A 16252-nucleotide genomic window follows, 5' to 3' on the forward strand; every position below is an offset into this window, starting at 1 on the left:
ACCTTCCTCTCTCTGGGAAAAATAGGATCTTCCTCTCCTTCCCTTACCTGAAGAATTTCCGCCTTTCCCAAAAATCTGAGCTAAGAGAAAAATAATGCCCTCAGCGAATGTACTTCTTCCCAAAAATGTAGTGAGGATGCCGTCCTCACTAGTCCCCAAGCTCTTAGATTGGGCTTTCTATCTGCCTTCCAGCCTCACGCGTTTCCCTCCCAGCCTTTAATAAAGCACCAAAGGAGGAGGCTTGATATGAGTGGAAGACAGGCACCAAAAAAAATCAGAATTTATTGACTTCGTTCTTACAAGGCAGGGACTATATCTAGGGGTGGGCGCTGCTTGGGTACGCCATTTATTCTTGATGGAGGAAACCATAAGCGAAAGCTAATTTGTTCGTGGGTCTTAAAGGGAGAAAACAGTAGCAGAGACAGAATCATCACCTGCCTGTTACCAGGGAGTAGTGCTGACTATCTAAATTTTAGTAGGAAGGTTTCTAGCAAAGACATATATAAGAGAGGGAGGATGCCCTAAAATGTTAGGGGGCTCATGCTGCCCCATGGGTTCTGGGTTTAGGACAGGTTTCCAGAGCTGGCTACCTTGGTTCCAAGCCCCCTTTACCCTTGAGACAATTCTGAGGGCCCAGATCATTTTCATAACCGTCCCCAGGGTGCAAAAATCAGAAATCCTGTTTTCTCATATAAATTATTCCCTGTTCCCAGGCCCTGGATAGCCCATGTCATGTTTCCCAGAGACTGGCAAAATTTTCAGCCACTCTGGCCAGGTGTGAAGAGAACAATGAAAAAGCGGCTCACTTCACCTGAGGTTTAGATAGAGAACTCTCCAGAAAAACTGGAGCGGAGGCAGAAAGGAGCCCCAGGGAGCTGTGGTTTGGCATTTCACACCAAATGGCCTTGAATGCCACCTTTTGGTGCAGATGTCATTGACTCTGAGCTCTGATTTACTGCGCTGCTCTGTGATATAACAAATAACCTGCTCGTGGTCTCTGCTGGCCGAAGGGTACCTGCCAATTACACAGCTGAGTAAGGCCCTTTTCAAACTGAAAGACATGGGCAGCCATGAGTCTGTGGCTTCTCTCCCGGCAGAGAGAGAACTTGCCAAGTCCCTTACTTACGAAGATATCTAGAAATAGTTTTTACTTTGTGGGTTCTTATTTGTTTATTTGTTTGGAGGGTAGCAGACTGGCCTAAATGTCACAGTTGGTTCCTGGAGGGTTTTTTGTTTTGTTTTTTTGTTTGTTTTCCTTTTGAGTTTCTGTCACTGTTTTCTGAGTTCTCATGCCCGTTATTCCCCCTGACATGCCTTGAGGCTTTGTAGGTATCAGCTCTCAGCTGAAATGGTTATTTTTATGAGTTTCGTAAGCAGGTTTCATACTGGGGATTGATCTGCTTTCCTTTAAAAGCTGGCCTTAGAAGCCGGAGGAACTCCACCGAGGCCTCTCAGACGGAGACACGCCCCTGCTCCCCATGAGACGCGACAGGGGAAGCAGTTAGTATTTTAATTTTGTCTTATAACCTGTAAAATGTATAAACGGAAACCTTGAGGCAGGCCATGGAAAAATGCAAAATCAAAGTTTCTGTACATTTTTCCTCAACGGGAGTTTTTTTTTTTTTTCTTTAGATAGCTAGTTGTTCCCTTATGTTTCTATTTTGCCATTTGTTGTAATTCACCAAGTTATCTCTTTGTACGTAGAACTACAAAAGGAATTTATGGATGTTAAAGGCTGGTATTTATTAGCTGAATATTCAGTAAACTTCACATTATTCAATGAGGAGAGGAGTGACCAGAGTAGATCCCGAGAGCAGGAATGCGGGCCTCTCTGCACTGACCTTCCATGAAACCTGACTTGTAAATGTGTTTATGCCCAACTCATCAGTTTATACTTTGGCCCTTATAAAAAAAAAAAAGTCAGAGAGATTGGAATTGTGTAAAGAATCAAAATTAAGGCAAAGGGCAGTTAACAAAAATCCTTCCAAACTGCTGAGATATTTTCCTGACCGCATCAATTCATCTCTTTTAGAACGCTTAAACGTTGCCTAAAATAATCTGGACAGAACACCTTCACACCCGCTTTTCTCCATTCCCTGTGGATGACCTAAAAGAAAAACAAAGCTATTATCCTCCATAACAGTCTTCAATGATAGAGGTTCTGAATACCTGTAGTGGTACATTCGTAGTCGAAGCTGGGCACATCATTTAGCTTCTTTTCCTGGTATTCTGGTGGACCGATACAGAGGACATCGGAGACAGTGGAATTGGTCATCTTCAACCACAAATACAACCACTTGGCTTTGCAGTCACATTCGAATTTATTGCCCCTTAAATCGCTAAGAAACAAAATGAAACACAAATGCATCGACGGAGAAACAGACAGGCCTGAAATGTTTCAGCGGTCATATGGAACTCCGGCAGGATTTAACATCCTCATATACTTATATGAAATTTCAAAAATTTGTATTTAATACATCTTACTTCTTATACTTATCATGATTTTAACTAGAGCCTGCAGAGAGCTCACAGAGCTAACCTATCACCATGTCTCCAAACTGTCCTGAAACTGTCACCATGCCGTGCTGGAGAGGGGGATGGGGGACAGGGTTGACATCAGAACACCACCTCCCCCCCAAGACGCAGGTTCTCACAAACAAAATCAGGACATTCTAAGAAGATCACTTTTGTGAACACGATCAAAACTTTAAGATCTTGTTGATCAATGTCCAGTGAGAAGTGACAAACACTAGAAGATAAAACAAAGGGATCCGCTATCTTGAGAAGGGAAACCTCACACCAGCAAGCCTACCTTACCATTGGCCTAATGCTACTAAGTGTATTCCAACATGGCAAGATCTAACTAATACAATATAAACTGTATGTATGCTGTTTCCCACCATGCACTCTTGTCACCGATTCCTAACTACAGCATACAAGAAATGCAGTGACGGGGAGAGGGGGCTTAAAGACATGATTAACTGGGGCACAATGACAAGTACACATAAACTTAATTTTCCTTACTTACAGTTCAATCAGAGAGTCTAAATCACTGAAGACATCCCTCGGGAGTGCTTTTATGTGGTTATTGGCCAAAGAACTAGAACAAGAAAGTCATATTTTAATGTGGTTATTATCCTCATGCCTTGTCACTCCAAAGTCCCCGAAACAAAGCTAATGATTTAAAACAGAGCTCTAACCCTCTTCAGCACAACCCAGTTCAATTTCTGGCTTTGCATATGGATACTGAGATAAAGAAATGAGTTTTGTTGTACTAAGACAGCATTATAGATGCTGAAGTACAATATAAGTTTTTTTTGCTTTGTTTTTTAAAGAAGCATTTATTAAGCTCTTTATTTATATACATTTCTTAAACTTTGGACGGCATCTCATGTTTCTCAGAATAAAAGCCAAATCCCTTTGATGGCGTACAAGATTCTCCATTGTCAAGTTACCCCCATTCCCACTTACCGATGGACTGAATCTCTGACTACTCAGGACACCCACACTGGGCCCCTTGCTATTGCTCAAACGGGCAAGGCATGCTCCCACCCCGATGCCTCCGAACTTGTGATTCGTCTGCCTGAACGGTCTTCCTCCAGCTACCCACACAGCTCATTCCAGCACACAGCCCGCTCTCCTTTAGGTCTGTCCTCAACGATCACACCTTCCCTGACCTCTACCGTCTCCCTTCCCTGTTCTGTTGATCCTCACTCCACGACTGTCCCTTGGCATACTACCTACTTTAATTACCTCTTCATTTATTGGCTGTGTATTCTCCCTATACATAAGCAACATGGGGACAGAGACTTTGGGTTAGTCCCCATCTGTATCCCCAGCATCTAAACAGTGCCTGGCACCTAACAGGAACTCACTAAGTCTTTGTTGAGTGAATGAAGGAAGCACTTAAGAGAGAAAGATAAAAGAAAAGGTGTATAGTCTCGTCCAAGAAGTTCCCTCACAGCCCATCTAAGTGAATTCTATGACTTGTGACTCTAAGAAAGGATTCAGTAAATTCTCTTTCACATAACGGTGCTCAGCTCTAGCCCCATGATAATATAAAAGTGCAAAGAACTACAGTGTTTAGAGAACAACTGATTGTGATCAATTGCATCTTCTCACTAACGAAGGTTGACCAGAAACCATTTTGCATTTTTGCTCTCAGTGTTGAAGATCTTTCCAAAATGTCCCAGTCTGCTCTCCCTCTCCAGGAAGAACGAATATCATCAACTCTTTTTCTGATGATTCAGGATCATGCAGTGCCCTGTCATCATCCTGCTGAAGATGAATGTCCGTGGTGCTGGGCGGCTGACGTAGAAAGATGCTGGGTCTTGAAAGATGCACATCAAGTCTGTGCTTCCCCCCTGGGCATCACGCTCTAACGGGAGTCAGCCAAGAAACTGATGTCTACTTTTGTTTTCTCTTGTACGGGGGAGTACAAACAGCAAGACGCATAAATCATAAACACGCAGGCGAGTCAGCACCAACCTCTTTAAAATATATATGAAATTAGCCTTCCGTAGCCTCACAGTGATCCACTGCAGAAAGAGGAATTAAAGAAAACGGCATTCCTCCCTCCTTAGCATCAGCTCTCAGAGAAAACTTTGAGCCCATTTTTGCCCAAACATACTTGCTGCAAGATACCAAGAGACTATGGGGAGACCTAGTCATTTCAGAATTATGTGCCTTCCCACCTAGGTAACCAGAAATGGATTAAAATACAATGTCATCTATTATTTTACCTTTCTTTCCTAAATGATTTATTGGTACATCTTTAAAGATGTTGGAAAATAGGCTGACTATGGAATCAGAGAGAACATGCCCTAGAAGTAGCTTTCTGAAATTAAAAAAAAAAAAAGGTTGTTTTGCTTTTTTGTTGGTTGAGGGCCATTTTTTCTGGAAAGTCCAAACAACTTTTTTAGCTAATTAAAGGTTAATTATTTAGCTACACATTTTTAGTTAATTGAAACGTATAGTACTGAAGTGACAAGAATAGATGGAATGGTCAAAGCTAAAAAAAAGCACTATGTTTAGCAACCTTTCCAAGTGTTCAATTTGGATTTCAGAAAGCCAAGTTCTTCAGATGGACTATCCACGCCACTCACGCTAAGTGCATAACATCTCACTTTCCACTTCATTTTGTCTACAAATTTATGGCACTTACTTCATTTCTAAAACTACTTAACAGCAACCTGTCCCTTGGGCTTTATAGGACTGCTGGAAAACAAATGTCCTAGATTTTAGTTACAGATTGGGACCGCTTCTTCAATGCGTTGAAAGCTGATCTATGCTTCTCGAGAACAAGAATGTGAGCCTGTAGGTGTTGGAAAAAGTCATAAAAGATAAAAACCAGATCAAAGTCCAGATAGTGACTTCTTGGTCCCTTTGCTTAGAAGTTTACAGAAACTGGGATGAAGTGGGGAGGACTGGTTCATTCTTTAGACAATGCATTAAATGCTTTAATTACTACCTACATCTCCAACCTAAGGAGTCAATTTTGAAAGTCACCTGATTTGCCCAGAAGCAGAGTATGTAAGGAAAATCCAACTCAGTAAGGAACCGATTGATCAACCAGGCAATCAGAAAGAATGTCGTGCTGGCTTTCAGTCCTGAGCTAGACGCCTGGGGGAAGAGCAGAGCTAATGAACCATCTGCCTGGGCCCTGCCCTCAGGGAGCTTTCAATGCAGTGGGGGAGTGGGGTGATAAAACTGACATCATGAAACAGTACCAACCAGTATGGCCACTGCCACAGTCAAGTGTTGGGTGTATGGAACCAGAGCAAGGGCTCTGGGAAGGGCAGAGGGGAGATCAAGAATGGCTCCAGGAGGGGAGACAGAACTTAATCTGGACTTTGAAGGAAAAGCAGATTATAGGAGGTGGAAGGTAGAAGAAACAACATTCCAGGCAAGGGAAGGATGTGAGGAAAAGCCGTTATAAGATGAGTCAGGTGTGCACGGGGGTCCACGGAGAGATCAGTGCTCTGCAGACATTTCAGGAAATGAGGATGGAGAACTGGGGAGAGGCGGGTTCTATAGGCTTGACTACAGAATGGCAATGCACACTGGAATAGGTGTATTATTGCACTGGGAGAGTACTCTGGACCTGGGGCCCCTCGGTGGCTCAGTTGGTTAAGCATCTGACTCTTGATTTCGGCTCAGGTCATGATCTCAGGGTCATGAGACAGAGCCCTGGGTCGAATTCTGCGCTGGGCGTGGAGCCTGCTTGATTCCTCTCTCCCTCTCCCTCTATTCCTCCCCCACCACTGCATGTTCTCTCTCTCTCTTTCTAAAAAAAAAAAAAAAAAAAAGTACCCAAAGGACTCTTGCTTTCTACATGTCACACAGAATAGGAGGTGCCTCTTAACACATAAGCACGCATTGTATACACATGTGGTTGTGTGCACAAATAACAAGCATGCACACACAGTTATGAACGCACACACTATATACACATATCTACCCATGTATAGAAGTCCATGCATCCCTGAGCAAACCTGTGCGAAGATATGCAAACATGCATGCACAATACCTGCATGGTCACACCTGTGTTCAGACCAATGACCCATAGCCAATTGGTCAAATGAAAATGACATCTGGGCTAATTCAGTCAGTCACATGGGCTTTGCTTAGGTTCATGATCTGCCCAGAGCTTTTGCTCACAAACAAAGCCCCTCATTCCTGACTTCTGGGAACCAGATCCGTCTGGCTACAGCTGTTCCTCTCCAGACACCCACAGCTGTCTTCTTAGCAGACCCTGTCTGGCCGCTCGCACTGCCAAGGGTCCTCAACAGTCCATAGAGAAAATGGAGACTTCTTCATGAGTGGACGGAGGCAATGATATTGCTGTTGATGATGATGATGGTAGCAACGCCAACCATACCTTGAGCCCTTGAGCGTTTACCAAGGGTAATGGGCTGGATGCTTCGCAAGCAAGCATTAACCCACCATGTGCAATAATCCTATGGGGTCAGTGTAATCACCCACATCTTCGGGATAAGGAAACTCTGGCTCAGAAAGGCTAAGCGATGTTAATAAATGATGACTTTGAGATTTGAACCCAAGTCTACATGACTCCAAATCCATTATCTTAACCTTTACAGGAATATGGGGATTTGGTATCTGGGTTCAATCTGAAAAAACAAAACAAAACAAAACAAAACAAAACGAGATAACAACAACAGCAAAACAAGACTTTTCCAGAAAGGAAGGAAAACCTGGAGCAATAATGGCAACAAAAGTCTGAAACTCTCCGGTAGCGATGGTGCCGATCCAGATGTTTGGACCTCCCTCCCACGCTCCTCCCTCATCTTCTTACTCTAGGAACTTTATTTAACTCAGGCAGGGCTTCTGCTTGGTAGGCTTCCAGAATCAAGTGCTCCCTGAGCCTGTCGACAGACACCTTTGGCTGTATCAGGACTTGATGTAAATGATTATCTCCTTAGATGTGTATCAGTCAAGGCTGCACCTGCTGAAGGTTCTATCACCCCTGCCCAAAACCCCCACTCAACAATCTCCTATTCTCCCAATTTTCCTTTTATCACCAAGATGAGACATGTTATCTTACTCAATCACAAAATATCTATCATGCACATGGGACCTGGCCCTGGTTAATAAATTGCTTCTACCAAGACAATGACTATTTTTACATTTTCATAAACACCGCCACAATGTTTTCCAGCTTCCTAAGTTTGCCAAGTGTGTGTACTTGCTTCATTCTGATATGCCAATTCAAATCAATTTGTTTAATTTTTTTTCCTCCAGAAAGCTATTAAAGAAGCCAGAGAGCTTAGCTTAAGCTGCAGATTAATCCAACATAAAAGAAAAAGCTATCTGCATTCAAATTAGAGCAACCACAAAAATGTCTCTATTCCACTTCTTCCTAATTTTGATCCCGCACTCAAGATTCTTCAATGAATCAGGGAAGCCTCAGTTCCCAAATCTGTAAAATGGAGACTCACTAAGTATCGTGAAAGATAAAGAAGAGAAGGCTCATGAAGCACGCAGGCATGTGCCCGGCACACAGCAGGTGTGGGTGGGTGGAGGTTTCCTCCCCACCTCCTCCATAACCGGCCGCCCTCCCCTCATGGCTCAGCGGACTCCTTACGGCACGTACAGTCACATGATCCACAACAGCTCATCAGGATGATGGAAAAGATCATAAAGCCAAGTGCATGGGTAATGACACTAGGCTGGTGTCCGATCAACAACACAGAAACCTTTGGGGCAACCTGGAAATTAGTTTCCTTGAGAGAATGTTAACAATATGGACAGTACAGCCAAGAAAGCACAAGGCACCCGGAAGTGGATTTTATGCCACCCATTAAAGGACCCGCAACATTTTTCACAGGACTTACAGGTGAGTCAGGTCCCGGAGACCACGAAATGCATTTCTTGAAATGGTTTCTATTTTGTTCCCTTCAATGAACCTAAAGAGAAAAGCAGTAGCATTCAACGGAATTTTCTCGACTTAGTATCTCTAAAAAGTGATATTCAAAACAAAATCTGAAAACATGCATGAATTTAAAACACTCATCTCTGAGGGTTAGGTCAGCTGCACTGGCTGCCAAATGGGAGCTGGGTTTGTGTGCAAGAATGCATGCACACAAGTGTATGTTCTGTGCTCCTTCCAGAAGCAGCATGGAAAGCTTCACATTCAGAGCTGGCAACATGGGTAAAAACATCTTGGGGGGGAAAGAAAGCCCTATACAAAAGCAAGAAATTCTTAAATCTCTGCAAGACTGGAATGCTTCCAGACATCTTCCCCACTCCAACCTTCTTATATTTCACAGTGCCTGGCTATTAATACTTTCATTAATATCATTGTCTCTTGAGGGCAACTCATTGTTTTACATCTCTGCCTTCAAGTTTTTGCCGAGGGAGAATTCCATTAAGCTTGGCTTCTGGCAAACTTCACTTCAGCATGTCCTACACAGTCTAATCTCTGAACAAATGGGTAACAAGGCAGGATTCTCTCAAGATCTCTAAGCCACTAGAAAATAGGAAATATAATGAAGTTGAGCATGGGCCAAACCTCTTGCTCTGTGCTAAAATGGTTTAGGGCTTGCACACAGGACCTTGCAGTAATAACTCTGACCATGCTTTAAAGTCTTTATGGGAAATACATGAAGCGAATGCACTCCAACTATTCCCTAGGACTACAGGGAACTAAATTTTAGATTATGGCATCCCATGACATCAAATGTAAGAGGGCCTTTGATGAGATAGTCCAAGCGAGAGGCTTTGCAACACGAAACCATTCGTTAGTGAAATCGTTCTTGATTCTTGTACTGACATCTTTGATGTGTTTTGTTTTTTTTTAATCAGGGGTCTATTCAGTAATAGAATTCAGTATAGACTGATAAGCGAACTTCCCCTCAATAACCTTGGCAGTAAGATGAACTGCTCACAGGAGAAAACCGATAGCTTTACATTCACTACCGCCACCAGCTGTTCGTGTGCTTTGATAGAACCTGGTTAGGCTTAGCTTCCGTCATACCCTGCTTTCCATATTACGTATACCATCAAGGCTGTTAGGAAAGTATACATATTATGTGTACTCTGGAGGAAGAATTCCCTCAGAGACCTCTTTCCTAAGGACATAAAATCAGCAGAGTTTTTTTAGACCCAGGATGTGTTTAGAATTCAAACATCTACCTGTTAACCTCAGATAAGAAAGCAGAGACGAGGCTTTAAGAATCCCTCTGAATGCTAAGTAAGGAAATCCCATCTGATAGCAGGATTAATATTATTACAAAGTTACAAAAGACAAGGATGAAAGCTTTTAAGGGGGAAACGGACATGAAGGGGGCAGGGAGGGGCAAATCAGAAAAGAAATCAGGAAACGAAATCAGAACATGGGCAAAGCTCATTGCTACGGGAAGAAAACTGCACACCTGAAAAGGAAAAACAAAAACAAAAACAAAAACCCTCTTCTTTTAAAGAAGAAAAAATAAAATTAGACTCTCAGCAGCAGCCCACAGGAGATACTGCAAACGGGATCTAGGAGAGTCAAATTAAAAACATGAAGGTGTATCCCCATATAGGGAGACTTTACTTAACGCTCAGAATCCTTCAGCTTTGTTTCTGGCTCATCAGCAAATCCATGCCTAGTTATGAGAGGTAAAAATATCCAACGCAATTTCCAGTTGTGCTTACTACATGCCAAATTAAATGTCAGCAGAGAATGAATGAATATCTTTCCTTCTTTGTTTGCTTTCACCCGCTTTGTCTCCAACCTCCCCCGTCCCAGCATGTTTATACACAAGTAAACTATAAAAGGTCAGTGCTGAAAAGAGAATGGGGTTTTCTCCTTTTTCTCCACCCCTAAGCTCTCTGAGAGATGCTGTTCCTGCTTGGAAAGCAAGACAGCGATTCTATGGACATGCCAAAGGCTCAGCAAAGAGACAAAGCACAGAACTTACAGGTACTCAAGATGGAAAAGTCCAGCAAAAGCATCATCCCGGATGACGGTAAATGAGTTGGAATTCAGCAATCTGAAAGTAGAGGATGGATTTCAGTGCAGAGATGGGCACCTTGAGTAACATAGCGAAACTCTTTCGGTTTCTTTCGCTATGTTCTGATCCATGGCAAACATGGGCTCTTCTCAGCCTAAGACTGGCTCATTAGGTGCACAGCCCGATTCACAGATGCTGATGGATGGTGGCAAGTGGATTCCTTTTGGCTAGATTTTTCTGGTCACCCCCACTGCTCCACCCTTTCTCCCCGGTGGGTCTCAGTAAATAAGACCTGATAGTTGTATCTCAAAACATTCTAACACTCACCACAACTAAACAGCCAGTGAATGCTTTAACATGCACAAGCAATCCTGGAATCAGAGATCTAAAAGGACCCAATCCGACTCTATTTTTAAAGGGGGAAATTTGTGCCCAGAGAAGTTAAGTGACTTGACCAAAGTCACACAGCTGAGACCAAAATAAATAAATAAATAAATAAAATCCTTTCTTCTCTATTATACATTCCCATGAGAAATAATTAAAAAGTTTAAGAAATCTTCAGAACACTCTTTATCAGCACATAGGTTTCTATTAGTCACCACTTAAGTCTATTGGGTGAGATACCCAAAATTGCATTTCTAGCATATGGAAAGTATATTTTAATAGAAGTAAAATTTCCAAGAAATTACAGATTTTAAAATGTTAAGTACAATGTTATGCGTAGGTCCATAACATTTCAAGAACAAAAATATCAACATTAAGTTTATTTAGGATGAGAAGTGACCTCCTAAAGGCTATTTCCTCATATTTTTCTGTAGTACATTGCTTATTTTTAATCTCATCTCAAATTTAAGAAACAGAACAAACAGAATGAGCTATGTACTCATGACTTTGCCTATCACCGACTTGCTTTTGAAAACTGCTTTTTGGACATTTCTTTTCATCAGCAAACAATAACTGAACTGGGATACCGGGCATAACATGAGTACTCGCCAAGAGTGGCTGGATGCAGAGCATTTATGAGTGTGGGTTAGAATTCTGGCTGGGGGGGCGCCTGGGTGGCTCAGTTGTTAAGCATCTGCCTTCAGCTCAGGTCATGATCCCAGGGTCCTGGGATCGAGCCCCACATCGGGCTCCCTGCTCCATGGGGAGCCTGCTTCTCCCTCTCCCACTCCCCCTGCTTGTGTTCCCTCTCTCACTGTCTCTCTCTGTCAAATAAATAAATAAAATCTTAAAAAAAAAAAAGAATTCTGGCTTGGGGGTGGGCGTGAGGAGGGGAGGGCGCCTGGGTGGCTCAGTTGGTTGAGTGGTTGAGCATCTGACTCTTGATTTCCTTGATTTTGTTTGGCTCAGGTCATGATCTCAGGGTCCTGAGATGGAGCCCCGTGAGGGGCTCCACGCTTAGCGGAAAATCTGCTTGAGATTCTCTCTTTCCCTCTCTGTCTCCCTCTACCCCTCCCCCAACTCACACTCTCTCTCTCAAAGAAATAAATGAATCCTTAAAAAAAAAAAAAAAGAATTCTGGCTGGGATTTTGGACAAGTTACTTAACTTCTCTGAGCCTTAATTTTCTTGTCCATCAAAGGGAGAAATAAAAATACTCTCCTCGTAGGGATGATTAAATAAAATTTTCCATTTAAACATATAGTATGCTGCCCAATCGTTTACATAGTCGGTCAACTAAAAATACTTTTACTTCCAGAGACACATAAAGAGTTTAAAATGTAGGTTTTCTTTTTTTTTTTTTAAGATTTTATTTATTTCTTTGACAGAGAGAGAGACACAGCGAGAGAGGGAACACAAGCAGGGGGAGTTGGAGAGGGAGAAGCAGGCTTCCCGTGGAGCAGGGAGCCCGATGTGGGGCTCGATCCCAGGACCCTGGGACCATGACCTGAGCCGAAGGCAGACGCTTAACGACTGAGCCACCCAGGCGCCCCCAAATGTAGGTTTTCTTTTAAAGTGAGGTGTCTGGGAAACACTTCATTTAGGTGAAATTCAGGCCGTCATTCAGTGTAATCATGTCCCACAGTTGCCAAATACAGGTGTTGGGATCTACGATAAAGTCCTTGAGGAAAACGTGTGTCAAAAGAAGGAGGGGACACTGAGCAAAGAGCCTGAGACTCAGATAGGTGGGGACACCACAGGACAGTTAACACCGAGAGTTTATTGGGGTGTTTAAGGAAGGACTGACACCAAAGAGGCAGAGGTGGCCCCTCCCAGGACTGCACCTTCAGGATCCCCATTTTCAGAGAGAACTTCCCATACTCACAGCAACTGCAGCGAAGGCAGATGGGAAAACATTCGGTCCTTGATTTCTGAAAATGTTCCATTTACCAGGCTCCTATAGGCAAAAGAGAAGCAAAACAAGGCCTAGGGTTTTGGGGTTTTGTTTTGTTTCTTTTTTAGAACTGATTGCAGGCTGGGCAACCAGTCTTATCCTCCACCTGTGTTTCAAACTCCTCCACGCAGGATGAGGCTTAAAATAGTCAACCAGGGGCTTCTCAGGGGTAGAAATGAGAAGAGTCAAGCCATTTCCCAATGAGCTGGATCAATATGAAAACTAGTCTGAATAGTAGAAACCTTTGCCATCAGTCTAGCTCCTTCCACAGACATTATCTCAGCAAGTTTAAATCAATCTCCTCACTTCCTTTTCTTAACTACAGGAGGCCCTGGCTGAAAATGGATAGTTGCTTCACCTCTGCCCATGATTCTGTTTGTGTAGACACAGCATTAATGTCCGCAGGGGAAGGGGTAGGATTAAGCATTCCCCTTGGGAGCACATCTCTGAAAGACACTCAGAGCACTTCTGATTAAATGCACTGTGAAAGCCTTGGGGGAAAACTCAAGAGACACCTGAACTTGAATGTGCGGTGGGAGGCAATGCCATCTGCCAGATATAATGGTCAATGAGGGGGCAAGCCGCTTGACTATTTTTGCCACCAGGTCCCCTATCCTTTCTCGCCACAGCAGGACCGGCCACGCATTCGTTCAAAATTATTTCAGTTAACAGGCAGATCAATTAAGCAGCTGCTGTTCTAAAGGATTTAACAAGGGGAATTCCAGTTTCTGGAATCCTCCATGTCACACGACTTAGCAACATCAGTAATCAAAAAGGCCCCCCGTTCCTGCCAGCCAGGTCATCCTGAGTTTCTGTAATGCCAGTGGGAACCCCTTCACCCCCGGACCTTGCCAGGGGTGGGAAGCAGGGGAGTGTCCTACAGGGGACCTGAGCAACTTCGCCCCTGGGATTCCCTGCCTCTGTGACTGAGTGGGCATCACCCCAGCACCCTGGCCTGGAAGGAGGAAGTGCTTTCAGCCAGAAACATTTCCCAGCAGTAAAGATATGGCCGGGTAGACCCTTCCACTGCCATTAGGAGAGCCAGTTGTGGGGGAGAGTGGCTGTGTGAGGGCGGGTTGAAAGCATCTCTCAGCAGGTGAAGAAATAGGTGGAACCCTTCCTGTCAATTCCTCCAGCGCTGAAAAAGCAGCCAGCATAATGTGTGGTGGGGAGAGGGGCAAGAAGCTTGTGAACTCCGGGCAAGTCTGGCTGCCTTCCAGCACTTGGCCACTGGCCTGGGTGCCCCACATGCCCCAAAGCTCTGCCAAGCCCTGTGCTCCCCTCTTCCAGGCCTCAGGAGGTAGCCCCCCACTTGCAGAGGCTGCATGCCTTTACTTGGGTTCTTCCCAACCTGCAGTGTGGAAGGGTCGGGAGGAGGCCACGGTGTAAACCACCGCCCCAGACGCGAGGTGGGCCGGTGAGGCCTCATCCCTCCCCTGTTTACCTTCACTCCAGTCACGCTCGGCTGCACATTCATGCCCCTACCAGACCACCCCTCCCCAAATACCCCTCTTAAACTTTAACGCACTCCCAGAATCACCTGGGACGCCAAATGCAGACTCCAAGTCTCCACTCCGGAAACCCTGCTTCATTCAACGCGGGCCCGGCAATCTGCATTGACACGAGCTTCCCCCCCCCCCCACCCCATCCCGCCAGGTGGGTCTGAGGCAGGTGGCACGCGGGCCACACTTTAAGCAACACTGCCACGGGGACTTGTCTGGGTTCCCAGGCTCTGGGCCTCGGGTTCCCTCCACCGTCCCCAGGGCCCGAGACTCCACCCACGTCCCACAGCGCGCCCCAAAAAGAGGCTGGGAAGTGGGGTCAGGGTCGCGCGGTCCCAGCGCCAGAGGCAACTCCCCGGCGGCGGCGGCAGGCGCGGGGTGGGGCGGGCACCGGAGGGGTCCCACTCACTCACAGGGAGCTGATGTCGCCCGGCACGATCCTGGGCACCCAGGAGGAGCCCACGCAGATGATGGACTCCTTGGTACAGCTGCAAGTGGCGGGGCAGCGCGCCAGCCGCCTCACCTGCGCGCCCGGCGGGATCAGGCACGCGGCACTGAGCAACAGCAGCAGCCGCCCCAGCGCCCCGCCGCCGCCGCCGCCGCCGCCCCGCCGCAGCGCCATGCCGGGTCCCCGCCGCCCGCTCCCTGCCCGGGCGCCCGCCGCCGCCACCGCCGCAAACGCGGGCGCCGCTCGCTGCTCCGCCGCGGCCGCTGCTGGCGAGGACGAGGGCGCCGCGGGTGTGGGAGGCCGAGCCGCAGCCGAGCAGCATGCTGCCCGCCACCCCCACTCGCGCCCCCCCCCACCCGAGCCGGGGCTGCTGGGCGGCCGCCGCCGCTGCGCCCGCCGCACTCGCGCCCGCCTGACATCAGCACTCGCGCCCGCCGCCCGCTCTGGCCAATGACTAATGCGGGCCGCGTGCCCGCCCCCCGCCACGCGCCCGGACCGGGCCCTCCCGACCCTCCCGGGGAGCCGCGGGGCCCGGGGAAAAAGTTGGGTGACCTTGGGGGGAGGGGCCGCCCTGGACGAAGACACCGCCCCCCTCCCCGGGGGCCAGGCTGAGCGGCGGGGGGCTCAGATCCCCGCAGTCGCTCCTAAGGCTCCAAAGGATTTGGGGGAGGCACTGGGCTCCTTTCAGCTGGGACAAAGTGTGAGGCCAAAAAAAAAAAAAAAGTAGGAACCGGGGGAACTGCCTTGATGGCTGGGTGCTTTGAAGAGTACAGAATTTTGAGCAGCCTTTATTAATTTTTAAGCGAGGAAATGAAGTGAATTTGGCCATTGAGTTCGGCGGGGTCTGGCGCCCGTTCCCGCAGCCCCCCGAGAGGGGAGGGCGGTGACTGAAGCCCGTCACCTTTCCCTGCGAACGAACGCAGGACCGAAGAGGGGCTACAGCAGTGCTCGCCCCTGCTAGCTGCTCTGGGGCCGGCCTAGGGCTTGCTACGGAGCTACACCTCCGAAAGTTTTCCCTGGCTCCGCAGGCTCAGGGGCAGTGCCCCCATCCCAGTGAAAGGACAGACATCCGTGGAGATTGCGGGCCCCACACGTCCGAGGCGCCGTACATTTCGTCTTCTGCTAACTTTCGGAGGCAGGTCCCGTTCATCTCCCCAATTCACTGATGAGGAAACCGGGAGGCACAGTAGCTGGCTGGAGGTGGAGGAGTAAGTGGCTGGGCAGAGATGGGGATCAGAGCAGGCTGGGGACTGGGACCCTACGGAGCCCCTCTTACACTCAGCACGTTTGAGACACTGAGCTTGAATCTTACCACAAGGTGGTGTGAACTGGGGGAAGCAGAGACAATGGCCAGAGCAGAACCAAAATAATGGCAAAGAGCCCAAACTGCTCAGGGTAGGGAATCAAGGGCACCATCTGAGCTACTAACCAAGGAAAATCATTTTGTCTGTTAAGATATACCCGGAGGGGCGCCTGGGTGGCTCAGTGGGTTGAGCGTGGGACTCTTGGTT

The 16252-nt window shown here is 46.7% G+C and overlaps 1 protein-coding gene across 1 annotated transcript in view; it reads right to left on the minus strand.

The window, feature by feature from the left end:
- The window catches only part of LGI2 (leucine rich repeat LGI family member 2), a 30430-nt gene extending 15515 nt beyond the window's left edge, over positions 1-14915 (minus strand). The window contains exons 1-6 of the mRNA XM_025887567.2: positions 14707-14915; positions 12723-12794; positions 10422-10493; positions 8355-8426; positions 3029-3100; positions 2170-2339 (exon numbers count right to left, since the gene is read on the minus strand). Coding sequence (XP_025743352.1) covers positions 2170-2339; positions 3029-3100; positions 8355-8426; positions 10422-10493; positions 12723-12794; positions 14707-14915 — 667 coding nt within the window. The remainder of the gene's footprint in view (positions 1-2169; positions 2340-3028; positions 3101-8354; positions 8427-10421; positions 10494-12722; positions 12795-14706) is intronic.
- Positions 14916-16252: the final 1337 nt, after the last annotated feature.

The sequence above is a fragment of the Callorhinus ursinus genome, unplaced genomic scaffold, assembly GCF_003265705.2.
Source record: "Callorhinus ursinus isolate GAN/ISIS: 27379988/994484 unplaced genomic scaffold, GSC_fseal_2.0 scaffold4, whole genome shotgun sequence".
NCBI lineage: Eukaryota > Metazoa > Chordata > Mammalia > Carnivora > Otariidae > Callorhinus > Callorhinus ursinus.